Genomic DNA, 14,739 nt, shown 5'->3' on the forward strand with positions numbered 1-14,739 from the left:
ACAACGTCTCGCCGCTGTAAGAACAAGTGCTTGGGCTGTGTCCCTTTTCCATATCTCGCGAGGTTTGAGAAAATCAGCGTTTCCAACAAAGTTAATACTAGCAACAACAATGGCCGCTATCCGCAGAGTATTTCTTCTTGTAAGCAAGTCTATAAAGAATAACATCATAACAAGCCTGCGAATGGATCACATAGGGGAAATACCTAAAAGGAATATGAAGTCGCTAAAGCCCGGTGTAACTGCGATGTGTGCTGCTGCAGGAGGAGCTGTCGCTTATTATTATTACTGTCATGTGAATAACTCGAATCGGGAGAACGGATTGGTGTTCAATATCAAGAACAGAACGGACCTGCTCCCATCACTACCCGCAGTAGCTGCGAAAGAAAAGGTAGTGTGTGTGTGTGTGTGTCTGTGTGTATGGATATATATATATATATAGAGAGAGAGAGAGAGAGAGAGAGAGAGAGAGAGAGAGAGAGATATTAATTATCTTGTGATCACGACATAACACTTTTTTTTTTCCCCAACTGGTTGACTAAGTGATGTTTTGAGGATATTGTAGTATGCAAAAATAACCTGATTATCCAATATTATTTTCAGAGTTAAGATAAAGCATTGGTAATTTAGTCCAAATTTGTGGATGATTATGGTTACATTACGGCAGTAATATCTGTACTGTAATCTATTGTTGCATGTCATAAAAAGTTCAAGGTTACTTGTAGGCAGCTCCTGGTCCAGAAGCTTGTTTGTAAAGACAGGTGAGCTTGCCAGGTTGTCTTTTCAGGATATGTAAATGCGTGTGTAGGTGTAGTTGATCATTTATGCAAAGCCCATGACTAGGTCGACCTCATTTACATTGCAAATAGAATATGTTAAATTGCTTTTGTACACACAAAAGACATGGTATGTTCTGTATTGAAGCAGCAGGATGCCTTTTAATATTGATATTTTTTTTATCAAAAAATGTGATATAATATAAAAGGGTCTATGAAGCTACCAGAAGACTTGGATAGCAGGACTATCCATGTTGATAGTCAGAAAGCATCTCCATCATGTACTGTAGCAAAGTTTCTAAATGGGAAAACCCTAGCATCTGGAAACCAATGCAAACATACTGGAGGTAAAACAAAAAGAGAACACTTAGAAGTTAAACCCATTGGCCCGCCTGTGAGTACCAAGCACTGTTTTTCCTATGGCTGTTTTTTCATGATGATGTAGCATGGAAGTGTCAATACATACATTTTCCTTACTAGCCTCAAGTTAATTATCATAAAGAAAAAAAAAAAATCATTGCTTTGGTGGTTCAATATGAAAGGCGCTATATAAAATAGGCCTGAAAGATCTGAAATGATGTATTCAAAAGGTTGAATTGTTTGACAAGGCCTATCAACAGTAAACCCTGCATAAATAACACATTTAACATCACTTACCTGCCAGATGTTCAAATGGATTATACACCAAAGCATCAATAACAGTATCAGTATTGCACAGGCTAATTGTATTATACCTGTACAGTAAATATGTGATTTTTTGTTTAAAGAACACAATGGTTTTTTTTTCTTCTTTTAATTACTGTAGATTTTACAGGTTAAGCTGTAAAATATAATTTGTTATTCAATAAACTGGCTAAAATGGCCACCCATATATCTTGTCAAATACTATCAAATACTTTTTTTTAAAATATATATTTCAGTGATCTATCCAAAATAACTGAAGTTTTGCAGCTGTATAGACTACATATTTTTTGCCTGTTAACCAATGTTTTTAAATGTTTTTAACCTTTTTCTTCAAATTCAAAACATGTACATTTCATTTCACAGGCCCTGAGGTAACATTAGATAGTCCAAGATTAGTGTCAATTAGGGTCTGTGAAACCAACTGGTAAGATATAAAATGTGAATGCTAGAGGTCATGCTAGTTACAAAAGCACTGAAAAAAAACAACAACTCAGTTTCCTGCCCTTTCCTATCTAACGGCTTCTACATCAATTTCTACATGGTGCTGCAAGCCAACTCTTTATGAACAATTCAGTTAGCTTTTAGCTGTGACAGATTTTCGGAACATCCTCTCCATTTGAAAAATGAACCTTAAAAGGATTTGTCTTATAATCTATGCAAGTTATACTGTTGACCTAATACTACCTATTGAAAACATTTCAACAGCTGTCACATTATCATCTGTAACCGATATTATAATTTTAATAAAGAGTAACTAGATCTGTACATAAACAATAAGGCTTTGCAGCATTTGGAACACCTGTGGCAGTACCCTAAAGTGGCTAGATGCGTTGTGTGATTCATGGTGGAAGGAATCCACAGCTTTCTCTATGAACAGTGATGGAAAACGTCTCTTTGAAATCTTGTAACCCTGCCCCTCCCCAAAAATGTTTTGCTGTGATCATTAATTGTAAGTTATAGAGATCATACTTCCATTTCCTGGGACATTTCACCTGGCTGGAGTGCACCAACAGGACGTAAGTCCAAGTCGTAAAAGCCGGTTGTAAATCCTAAATCAGAAGTTAATACCTCCTGACTTACTTTTATTCAATACGTCTGGTGCACCAACACACAATGACGTAACTACAGACGTAACTACACCCAACGTTAATGCTTTAAGTCTGGCATATGTAATACGCGTTCATGTGAATTCAATGTGTATATTTAAATAAATCTGCTGATTGTGTTTTAAATAAATAATACATTATAACAGTATGTGTAATTTAATTTTATTAGTTAGTCTCACATACATTTCCTTGAAAAATATTGCAGAATATTTCAACCTAGTTGCTAAGCATTCACAAACAACTTCCTACACCGCAAGCCTTTAAAATTGTGAATTATAAAAACAATGGATGTACCGAGTGCAAAAAAGAGGGAAACAAATTTTACTGACACTGAAATTAGAAAATTGATAGAAATGTATCATAAATATAAATCTACTGCCAAGCAAAACAATACACAAACAAGAAAAAGCAAGGAATTCAATACTGTGATGAGTACAGAAGTGTTGAGGAAGTGAGGAAAACATTCGCTACTAGATAAATCTGCATGGAACTTTAATCTTTATTTTTCACTTGGCATCCAACATTTAGCAAACCGATACATCCGAAATACATGATCTTTCAGAATCTTTGTCGTTTACAATTAAATCTGAAAAAATAAATCTGTTTTTTGCAAAATAAATATTTATTTTGCAAGCTAAATCTGAAGCTAACAACATGCAAATTATTCCCTGCCATTTAAACGGGGGAGGGGGCTGTGTCTGTGTGCGTCACTCTGATTCTGATTCGATGTGTTGTTGTGTCAGTCATGGCAGATGTCTTCTATTATTTGACAAAACACTGTTTCTTGCTGTAAAATAAAAAATACAAAAATAAAATGTTGAATTGGCAGCACTGCTCTCGCTTCGCCACCTCCCCGCCTCCTCTGTGCATGGAATGCCTGCATACATCAAACACTTAAATTCTGAAAGATCATGTATTTCAGAGTGTAAAATAAAGATTTAAGTTCCATGCGGATGTATCTGTTAGCTAAATGTTGATGCCAAGTGTAAAATAAAGATTTAAGATCCATGTATTTTTTCACAGATTTCTTTGTTAGATTCCCAGATTTAACATGTCAGCTTTAAATGTTAAGAACATAAGAACATTTACAAACGAGAGGAGGCCATTCAGCCCATCTTGCTTCTTTGGTTGTTAGTAGCGTATTGATCCCAGAATCTCATCAAGCAGCTTCTTGAAGGATCCCAGGGTGTCAGCTTCAACAACATTACTGGGGAGTTAGTTCCAGACCCTCATGATTCTTTGTGTAAAAAAAGTGCCTCCTATTTTCTGTTCTGAATGCCCCTTTATCTAATCTCCATTTGTGACCCCTGGTCCTTGTTTCTTTTTTCAGGTCGAAAAAGTCCCCTGGGTCGACATTGTCAATACCTTTTAGAATTTTGAATGCTTGAATCAGATCACCGCGTAGTCTTCTTTGTTCAAGACTGAATAGATTGAATTCTTTTAGCCTGTCTGCATACGACATGCCTTTTAAACCCGGGATAATTCTGGTCGCTCTTCTTTGCACTCTTTCTAGAGCAGCAATATCCTTTTTGTAACGAGATGACCAGAACTGAACACAATATTCTAGATGAGGTCTTACTAATGCATTGTAAAATTTTAACATTACTTCCCTTGATTTAAATTCAACACTTTTCACAATATATCCGAGCATCTTGTTGGCCTTTTTTATAGCTTCCCCACAGATGAATGACCTTTGCTGCTGCAACAGTGTTTGCTTCTCCTCCTATTTTTGTGTCGTCTGCAAATTTAACAAGTTTGCTTACTATACCAGAATCTAAATCATTAATGTAGATTAGGAATAACAGAGGACCTAATACTGATCCTTGTGGTACACCACTGGTTACCTCACTCCATTTTGAGGTTTCTCCTCTAATCAGCACTTTCTGTTTTCTACATGTTAACCACTCCCTAATCCATGTGCATGCATTTCCTTGAATCCCTACTGCGTTCAGTTTGAGAATTAATCTTTTATGTGGGACTTTGTCAAAAGCTTTCTGGAAATCTAAATAAACCATGTTGTATGCTTTGCAATTATCCACTGTCGATGTTGCATCCTCAAACAAATCAAGCAGTTTAGTTAGACACGATCTCCCTTTCGTAAAACCATGCTGACTGCCTCCCAGGATACTGTTACCATATAGGTAATTTTCCTTTTTGGAAAAATGGAAAATTGAATTTGTGATATGTGTTTCAATATTTGAATTTCTGATACGTGTTTCAATATTTATAAATGATATCTGAAAGTACACATTTCAAAACTTAAGTGTGTTTTTGTTAATATTTATTAAGCTAAATCTGAAAAGAAAATGAAACTTTTTCAAACAATTCGTTGTCATCATATTTGTCCAAAGTATTACTTTGGTCCCTGAGGCGTAGGAGTTAAGCCCAGGTGTAACTCAAAGACACACGCACGTCCTGGTGGTGCACTTGGTGTACATTTAAAGTCTGGTTTATTTCTGTTTTTAAGTCTGATGTAGCTAAAAGTCAGGCGTACATCCTGCTGGTGCACTCCAGCCCTGGAGAGTGAAATTGTCGCCAACCCTTCAATGTCTGCTTTAATCCAATAACATGCTTTGCCCCTGACAACGTTTTTGACCCTGGTAAATTGTCCAGAGATAAACTACATAAAGTCATACATACATAAAGTCATGTTTGCTATAACATGGTTTTCATTCAAAACTGCACATAGCAAATGAAAAGCTACAATCATTTAAAATATGGTATGCAATACCATACCGTTTATTGCTACATTTTATGGTGACTAATTTAGATATTTTTTTGATTTTTTTGTGATCATATGTTTTTATTGGAAGTACACAGAACAACACAGAAATACAACAAAAACACAAACATATGAACTCCCCATTTTACCATTTTCACCCACTCCCACCCTCCCCTCCCTCTCCCAGGTGGCTACCCCCATCTCTCCCACAACCCCCCACAAGAACCTCAGAGACCCGAATAAAACCGAATGTAATAGGCTTGTTAAGATCTGCCATAGTTTCCCAGGCCTGAACCGTCTCCACCCTGGCACCATGAATCCGAGCAGTAGAACGTTCAAAATTAATAATATCAAGGAAAGTTAGAATCCATTGGTGCCAGGGAAGGGAGGACGGAGGCTGCCAACACATAGCTACCATCTTCTTTGCTGCAGTGAGGCCAGCTAACCAGATACATTTCTGCTGTAGTGCTAAGGGATGAGTCATCATTCAGTAAGAGAACCAAGGAGGAGCAAGGGATTACCTTTCCGAATATAGTGGAAAAAGTTGAAGCTACCCGCTCCCAAAATGTAGCTACAACCGGACACACCCAAACCATATGCAAAAAGGTGCCCAGGATTTTCTGGGGGCTCTGTCTCTCCCTTTTGATACAGTATCTGAACTGAAGAAATGCTGTGCTGGCACTTTGTAACACAGACATCTTATTCAGCATTCGTTTTGTAACTAAATAAATATTAGGCCTATTACGTGGTTATCTTTCCTAATGTACTTACTTTTTTGCTGCGAGAGGAGCTGCGGCTTTCTCTGGGAGACGAGATGCTTCAGCTTCGCTTCAGCCCTGCTCCGGCAGCTGAACCTGGGGAGAGCCCATTCCTTCTTCCCCTCTCCCAACCGCTCTCCTTCTCGCACTTGGTTTGCTTGTCTGTCGCTTAGAACTGAACTCCCGACCGCTGTTTAGCCAAGCTATTTATAGTTTAAAAACTGCTAATTAAAATGATCCACGAGTGGGAATGTTTTTTTTTTTTGGAAAAAATATAGCATTGATTACATGGTGCTTTATGCATGGTTAATTCACGGAAAGATAGATTTTTGCTTCACTGTATATGCATTATAGAGAGGGAGTTATTTTGTATTTGTCAGATGTGTGTTGCCCCCACCCCCTCTCCCGTTTTATAACGCTCTTTGGTTATAACGCTCATATTGTGTGTCCCCCGAGACCCGCGTTATAGCGAGGGAGCACTGTAGCGAAGAAACCAACCCCTTTGATTTACCCCCTTTGTCCAACGTATTATGAAGTGGATGTAATGATAATGTAGACCCCCAGGGGACCCCATTGGCGCGCATTGCTGAGCAAAGTCGAAGGTAAAAAAAATGAACAACTTGGTAGATTATGCAGCAGTTGTAAATCCTGGAATGTGAGGGAGGTATCAGCAAGAGTGTATTCCCCTATCTCCCCAGAGTGGGAAAGAGAAGGGACGACCACCCGATAAGAGCGCAAAGTTAAGGAAGATAGGTGAATGAGAATGCCATTTTAATTGGAGTTTTGTGTGTCTTTCGACAGAACACCAGATTGTGATTAACTGTGTAATAATGGGTCCAAAACGTAATCTACAATGTCTGAGAGGAATATATATGAGTAAATCAAGTCTGCATGGAGATACCAATTTTTCTTCTAACAATCGCCATGAGACAGGAGCATTAGGGTCAAAGAGTAGAGTGGAAAATGTAATACGTGGACATCTTCCTCTCCATAAAAATTTTGATATCAGAGTGTGCAATTTGCCCCAGTACCTGGGAGGGGGAGAAAGAGGGAGCATGGAGCTAAAAAACAAATGCAGGGAAGAATATTCATTTTAATTATAGAGATGCAGGCCTGAAACAAATTCGGAAGATGTGACCATCTATCTAAATCCTGAGTTCACCTGAGCAAAGATTTAGTTAAAATGAGTTGATACGGTAGAATGTAGGGATTAATGAATACCCAGATATTTTAAGTGTTTAACCAGCGGTATGTTAGAAGGCAGGATTATTCCCCCCCCCCCCCCCCCCCCCCCCCCATATTGAAGAGTTAGTAAACTAAAATAGTAAACAAAAATTATCAAAAATATTTAATAGGTGAGGAAGTGAGCGGGGAACATTTTCAACAAATAACACGTCGTCCGCATAAAGCGAGATGTGATGTTGAGTAGCACTGTAATAGGATCAAGAGCACTGATTGGCGGACAGCTTGAGCAAGAGGCTCTAGTGACAATACAAACAACAAAGGTGAAGCGGACAGCCCTGACGAGTGCCCCTGGAAATGGCGAATTGGGAAGAGCATTTATTTTCTGTTAGCACTGACGCCGAGGGGTTAACATATAGAACTTTAATCATATCAATAAACTCTGAGTCCAAACCCATATGATCCAAAACCAACCAAAGATAATCCCACTCTAAGCTTTTTCTGCATCCAGTGAGAGTACAGCACAGGGAGCAGCGATGTCTGAAGTAGCATGTACAATATGAAGTAGACGACGGACATTATCAGATGCCAGACATGTCTTAATAAACCCTGTTTGGTCATGATGAATTAATTTAGTCATATAAGTTTCAAGACGGTGTGATAGAACCTTAGCATATAATTTAGCATCCAAATTAATTAGGGGTAGGGGACGATAACTCTTACAAAGAGTAGGGTCTTTATTTTTTTAGTAAAAGGGAAATTATAGCAGTGTTCATGTTTGCGAAAGAGCCTTTAACAATAGCAGTTTGCATAATATCCAGAAAAAGAGGACCCAGTTGGGTCCAGAAGGTTAGAAAAAATTCAGGAGCAATACCATCAATGCCCGGAGATTTCCCCTTGCTCATACTCTGAAGCATATCTTGCAGTTCAGCTAGGGACAGAGGAGCTCTGAGCACTGCAGACTCAGTGGCCGAGAGTCGTGGCATTTGAAGGTTTTGGAGGAATCGCATACAGGTGTCCTTCTCAAAGCTAATATCAGAACTAGAGGTGGGAATAGAAGGAACTAAATGCAGAGTTTTTTTGAGAAGGATCTGTCAGATTATCGCCTTTTGTGGATTTAACAGTTAAAATGTCAGCTAAATGCTTGTTTCTACGCAGCCTCAGAGCGAGCAAGTGAGAAGGTCTACTGTCATTGAAATAGTTTTGTCTCGCCCTGTGGATAAGAAACTAAGCAGCAGGTTAAGCTCCCCCTGATAAGGTTGAGTTCGAGCACAGTGGTTTTAGAGGGCGAGCTTTGTTGAGTATGTGCTAGAAAAGCCAATGTAGTTTCCAGTTCAGAGATTTTGCTGAACTGTGATTTATTAAGGTTGGAAATGAATAGAGTAGAATTATCTTTAATAAGTCCTTTAACTGAATCCCACAAAATACGGGGGTCTATCAACAGAACCGAGGTTAAACTCAAGAAATTCATCCAGTTTAGTTTGAAACACCGTACGAAAGGATTCATTTTGTAATAAAGTGGTGTTAAAGCTCCATCTAGGGGCACGAGTCAGGGTGTTGGTTAGTACAAATTTACAATAGCTTGCGTGATGGTCAGACAAGGACATGGGTAAAATCTCAGCATTATGCACTTCAGCAAAGATAGCTTGTTGCGAAAAAATAAAATCAATCCTAGAAAAAGATTTATGTCTCGGTGAAAAAATGTGTACTGTCTAATAGAAGGATTAATCACACGCTAAAAATCAGCAACACCTATCTCCGAAACAAACATCTGCAATGCAAAGGAAGCCAATCGCTGTGAACTCCCTTCGTGTGCATTCGATATGTCTCAAATTTGGTTCATAACAGCATTCATATCAGCACCGAGGGCCAAAGAAAAATCAGACAACTCCAATAACAGTTTAGTCAGCGAAATAAAAAAAAATCTGAATCAAAAATTGTAGGGACGTACACTGAAACAAAAGCCACCCTATTGCCTGAAATGATAGACTTTACATAAGTTACCCTCCCCATTTCATCTCCTCCCGAGCCCAAAGTCATGATTTGAAGATTATGGCATAAAACAATCAATGCATCTCTGGTTTTGTAATCAGCCGAGGAGGAAGTCGCCACATAAAAAATATTTGTTAACAAATCTAGGGACGTCTTGTTGCTTAAGATGAGATTCCTGAATCATGGCGATATAAATTTTCTTGCTATGTAATAGATCTAAGCAAACTGTGCGTTTAGTTGGAGAATTTAAACCTTGCACCTTCCAGGATAGGACAGAAATACTAGTCATAGGAATCAAAAATAAGTTTAACAGTCAGCAAAATACAAACACGATATTGTGTGAGTAAAGCTATTGCAGAGACAGCCCAAGCAATATAATAAGATAGAACAACATTAACTCTCCCGAGGTTCCCCCATCCCAAAAAGTAGCCCCCTGTATCATCACCTTCCCTCCCACAGAAAAAGACAACCCCAAAGGACCATGTACAGTGCCTTGCATAAGTATTCACCCCCCTTGGACTTTTCCACATTTTGTAGTGTTACAACCTGGAATTAAAATGGATTTAATTGGGATTTTTACCATTTGATTTACACAACATACTTAACACTTTGAAGGTGCAAAATATTTTTGATTGTGATACAAAAGTTAATTAAACAAAAGAAGACATTTGTTGGTTGCATAAGTATTCACCCCCCTGAGTCAATACTTGGTAGAAGCACCTTTGGCAGCAATTACAGCTGTTAGTCTTTTTGGGTAAGTCTCTACCAGCTTTGCACATCTGGATCCTGCAATTTTTGCCCATTCTTCTTGGCAAAAGCTCAAGCTCTGTCAAGTTGGATGGGGACCGTTGGTAAACAGCAATTTTCAAGTCTTGCCACAGATTCTCAATCGGATTGAGGTCTGGGCTTTGACTGGGCCATTCTAAGACATTCAGGTTCTTGTTTTTAAACCACTCCAGTGTAGCTCAGGCTGTGTGTTTAGGGTCATTGTCCTGCTGGAAGGTGAACCTCCGCCCCAGTCCCAGGTCTCTTGCAGACAGAAACAGTTTTCCTCTAGAATTTCCCTGTATTTGGCTCCTATCTTGCCCTCAATCCTGACCAGTTTCCCAGTCCCTGCCAATGAAAAGCATCCCCATAACATGATGCTGCCACCACCATGCTTCACCGTGGGGATGGTGTTCTCAGGGTGATGAGCAGTGTTGGCTTTGCGCCACACATAGCGTTTTGCGCTGAGGCCAAAAAGTTCAATTTTGGTCTCATCAGACCAGAGAACCTTTTTCCACATGTTTGCTGTGTCTCCCACATGCCTTTTGGCAAAATCCAAACGGGATTTGATATATTTTTTTTTCAGCAATGGCTTTCTTCTCGCCACTCTTCCATAAAGCCCACCTTTGTGGCGCGTCCGGGTTATAGTTGTCGCATGGACGGTTTCTCCCATCTCAGCTGTGGATCTCTCCAGCTCCTTCAGAGTTACCATTGGCCTCTTGGTTGCTTCTCTGACTAATGCCCTCTTTACCTGGTCACTGAGTTTTGGTGGACGGCCTTCTCTAGGCAGAGTCGCGGTTGTGCCATATTCTTTCCCTTTTTTAATAATGGATTAACGGTGCTCCGGGGGATGTTCAAAGTTTGGGATATTTTTTTCTAACCCAACCCTGATTGGTGCTACTCCAGAACTTTATCCCAGACTTGTTTTAATAAACAGGAATAAGCAGGGTTTTCAAAATAAGCCGACGAGCGGCGCAATCCACCTTCTAAAACGATATTTGTGCTGGCTACTTTTATTAAAAAAATATTATGATCATTTGTGTGTATTATTATTATTATTATTATTATTATTATTATTATTATTATTATTATTATTATTATTATTATTATTATTATTATTAGTTTCGTAGATGTCTTCAGTTCTTTGTTGTGTTATCGTACGAAAGTGTTTCATAGTCGCTGCCTGTATGCTGCTGTGCAACTAGTTTAGAGCACTTCCTGTCTTTCCGGTGTAGGAGGTGAAAACACTCAGTAGTTTAAAACAAGAGTGTTTTGAATGTAAGTTGATAACACTGTAGAGTGCAATTAGTGTATGTTCAAAACACTCTGTTGTGCTCTGAACTTACGTTCTGCACTCACCCAAAGCGCTATAGCTACGTATGCTCAAAACACTCCCCATTACCGCCAACATATTCATATAAACAAATTACTGTATACAGGTAGGTACAGTTCAGTGCTAATACTTACATATGCTGTGTACAGTGTTTTCCTTAAATCAGTAAATAGCTTCTAGGCTATGTTTACTAAATGTAGCCTATTAAGTTGTATTTAGTTATTGTGTTATGTTGTTGTTAGTATATATATTTCTTCCACTTAACATGCACGAAACTTGTGTGTAATAATACTGTTAACCTACATTTAAAACGTTTAAACAGGGCTAAATATGCATTTCATTATGTATTTTTCCAAAACTACAAGTAATATTTAACTAACTGTATGTCAAAGGCTGCAATTCCAGGGCTCTAAATTGGCAACAAAAAGGGCAAGGCCAAAATGGCCTTCAGTTCAATACATTTGTAGAGATCACCAAGGCCACGAAGCTTGTCAAGGCCAAAGTGTAGGATGTTGTGTAATTTTGCTTAGGATTCCTATATAAAGCTAATTATTTGGCCACATAAAGAAACAACAAAGTTTAGCTTAATAATAACTATTTATTTATTTAGAAAATCCAAGCCATTTTATAATTTATACTTATTTGCAGTACATTTTTTCACACTGATGCTTGTACTGAATCCCACCACACGTGTCACTGCGCTACAGATAGTGTTTATGCGCTACTCTAGTGCAGTGGTTCTCAATCTGTGGCCTGCCGGCTCCCTTCAAGTGGTCTGTGGAAAGGTTACATAATTACAGAAAGGAAGCAGCAGCACAGTTTATAGTTCCCATTTCAAACCCAAAATTTGAGACCACCTATTTGTTATTAGGGAGTTTTCGAGTTGCGCTCACGTGCAGCTTGTACAGTAACACACGACAGGGCTTGCATTGTGTTGCATTACCATACGGCTGTATGTTAATGCTACACAACACACAAGCCCTGGAGTGTTATCCCGCTTATAAAATGATATACAGACGTGCTCAAATTTGTTGGTACCCTTACAGCTCATTGAAATAATGCTTCATTCCTCCTGTAAAGTGATGAAATTAAAAGCTATTTTATCATGTATACTTGCATGCCTTTGGTATGTCATAGAATAAAGCAAAGAAGCTGTGAAAAGAGATGAATTATTGCTTATTCTACAAAGATATTCTAAAATGGCCTGGACACATTTGTTGGTACCCCTTAGAAAGATAATAAATAATTGGATTATAGTGATATTTCAAACTAATTAGTTTCTTTAATTAGTATCGCACATGTCTCCAATCTTGTAATCAGTCATTCAGCCTATTTAAATGGAGAAAAGTAGTCACTGTGCTGTTTGGTATCATTGTGTGCACCACACTGAACATGGACCAGAGAAAGCAAAGGAGAGAGTTGTCTGAGGAGATCAGAAAGAAAATAATAGACAAGCATGGTAAAGGTAAAGGCTACAAGACCATCTCCAAGCAGCTTGATGTTCCTGTGACAACAGTTGCAAATATTATTAAGAAGTTTAAGGTCCATGGAACTGTAGCCAACCTCCCTGGGCGCGGCCGCAAGAGGAAAATCGACCCCAGCGTGAACAGAAGGATAGTGCAAATGGTAGAAAAAGAACCAAGGATAACTGCCAAAGAGATACAAGCTGAACTCAAAGGTGAAGGTACGTCAGTTTCTGATCGCACCATCCGTCGCTTTTTGAGCGAAAGTGGGCTCCATGGAAGAAGACCCAGGAGGACTCCACTTTTGACAGAAAAACATAAAAAAGCCAGACTGGAATTTGCTAAAATGCATATTGACAAGCCACAATCCTTCTGGGAGAATGTCCTTTGGACAGATGAGTCAAAACTGGAGCTTTTTGGCAAGTCACATCAGCTCTATGTTCACAGACGAAAAAATGAAGCTTTCAAAGAAAAGAACACCATACCTACAGTGAAACATGGAGGAGGCTCGGTTATGTTTTGGGGCTGCTTTGCTGCGCCTGGCACAGGGTGCCTTGAATCTGTGCAGGGCACAATGAAATCTCAAGACTATCAAGGCATTCTGGAGCGAAACGTACTGCCCGGTGTCAGAAAGCTCTGTCTCAGTTGCAGGTCATGGGTCCTCCAACAGGATAATGACCTAAAACACACAGCTAAAAGCACCCAAGAATGGATAAGAACAAAACATTGGACTATTCTGAAGTGGCCTTCTATGAGTCCTGATCTGAATCCTATCGAACATCTATGGAAAGAGCTGAAACTTGCAGCCTGGAGAAGGCACCCATCAAACCTGAGACAGCTGGAGCAGTTTGCTGAGGAAGAGTGGGCCAAACTACCTGTTAACAGGTGCAGAAGTCTCATTGAGAGCTACAGAAAACGTTTGATTGCAGTGATTGCCTCTAAAGGTTGTGCAACAAAATATTAGGTTAGCGGTCCCATCATTTTTGTCCATGCCATTTTCATTTGTTTTCTTATTTACAATATTATGTTGAATAAAAAATCAAAAGCAAAGTCTGATATCTATTAAATATGGAATTAACAATGGTAGATGCCATTTACTTTTGTCAGTTTCAAGTTATTTCAGAGAAAATTGTGCATTCTTTGTTTTTTGTGGAGGGGTACCAACAAATTTGAGCACGTCTGTGTATATATATATATAGAGAGAGAGAGAGAGAGAGAGAGAGAGAGAGAGAGAGAGAGAGAGAGAGAGAGAGAGAGAGAGAGAGAGAGAGAGAGAGAGAGAGAGAGAGAGAGAGAGAGAGAGAAAAAGTTATTTAAAAGATTAAAAAATCTTTTATTTTCAGGACATTTCAGGCAAAAGCCCTTCTACAGCTGTTTAAAAAGAAAAGTAAACACAGTGCAGTAAACTTGTTGTTATTCAAGAATTGTAATTGCTGCTTGTCACAAAGACGGCCAGAGTGGGTGGCGTCAGACCAGACAGGAATACACAGACAGAGACGGTGGTGATGATGAGCTGAGTGCAATGGCTGCACTCAGCGTTTATTAACAAATAAAAAAAGGTTTTAAACGGTACACAAAACAGGACACGGCACTTGCGCCAAAATAAAGAGACAGACAAAACGGACTAACACTAAACAAACGGTGCACGGAGACAAACAAACACGGTGAGAACAAACACTTATTTCACGTTTTTACTGCTTTAACTCTCCTCTCTCTCTCTCACCCGTTCTCCTCTTCCGAACACCCAACCCTGAGTGCAAGAAATGTACGTCTATATATACTATTGTGCTGGGATTCAATTACTAATTAATTATTCACTTGAATCCCAGCACGTGAATTAATTCTGTGCAACCCCGTGCTCACATATTACATTTAACCAGCACGTGAAGTGATTTGTGCTCTCCTCGTGCCTAAATACAAATCTACACTTTTTAAATACACGTGAAACACAGACCCGTTTA

General features: G+C 39.0%; 1 protein-coding gene across 8 annotated transcripts in view; it reads left to right on the forward strand.

Annotated features, from left to right (window-relative positions):
* The first annotated feature begins 38 nt into the window (after window positions 1-38).
* Window positions 39-14,739, forward strand: part of LOC117421521 (calcium uptake protein 3, mitochondrial-like) — a 69,318-nt gene continuing 54,617 nt past the window's right edge. For 4 of the 8 annotated variants that reach the window (XM_034036028.3, XM_059026948.1, XM_059026937.1 and 1 more), the window contains exon 1: window positions 41-388. In XM_034036028.3, coding sequence (XP_033891919.3) covers window positions 110-388 — 279 coding nt within the window. In that variant the 5' untranslated portion in view covers window positions 41-109. Of the gene's footprint in view, window positions 389-14,739 lie in introns of all 8 variants that reach the window. The other 4 variants (XM_034036027.3, XM_059026932.1, XM_034036029.3 and 1 more) reach the window with 3 other exon arrangements.

This window comes from Acipenser ruthenus, chromosome 1 (assembly GCF_902713425.1).
Source record: "Acipenser ruthenus chromosome 1, fAciRut3.2 maternal haplotype, whole genome shotgun sequence".
Classification (NCBI taxonomy): Eukaryota; Metazoa; Chordata; class Actinopteri; order Acipenseriformes; family Acipenseridae; genus Acipenser; species Acipenser ruthenus.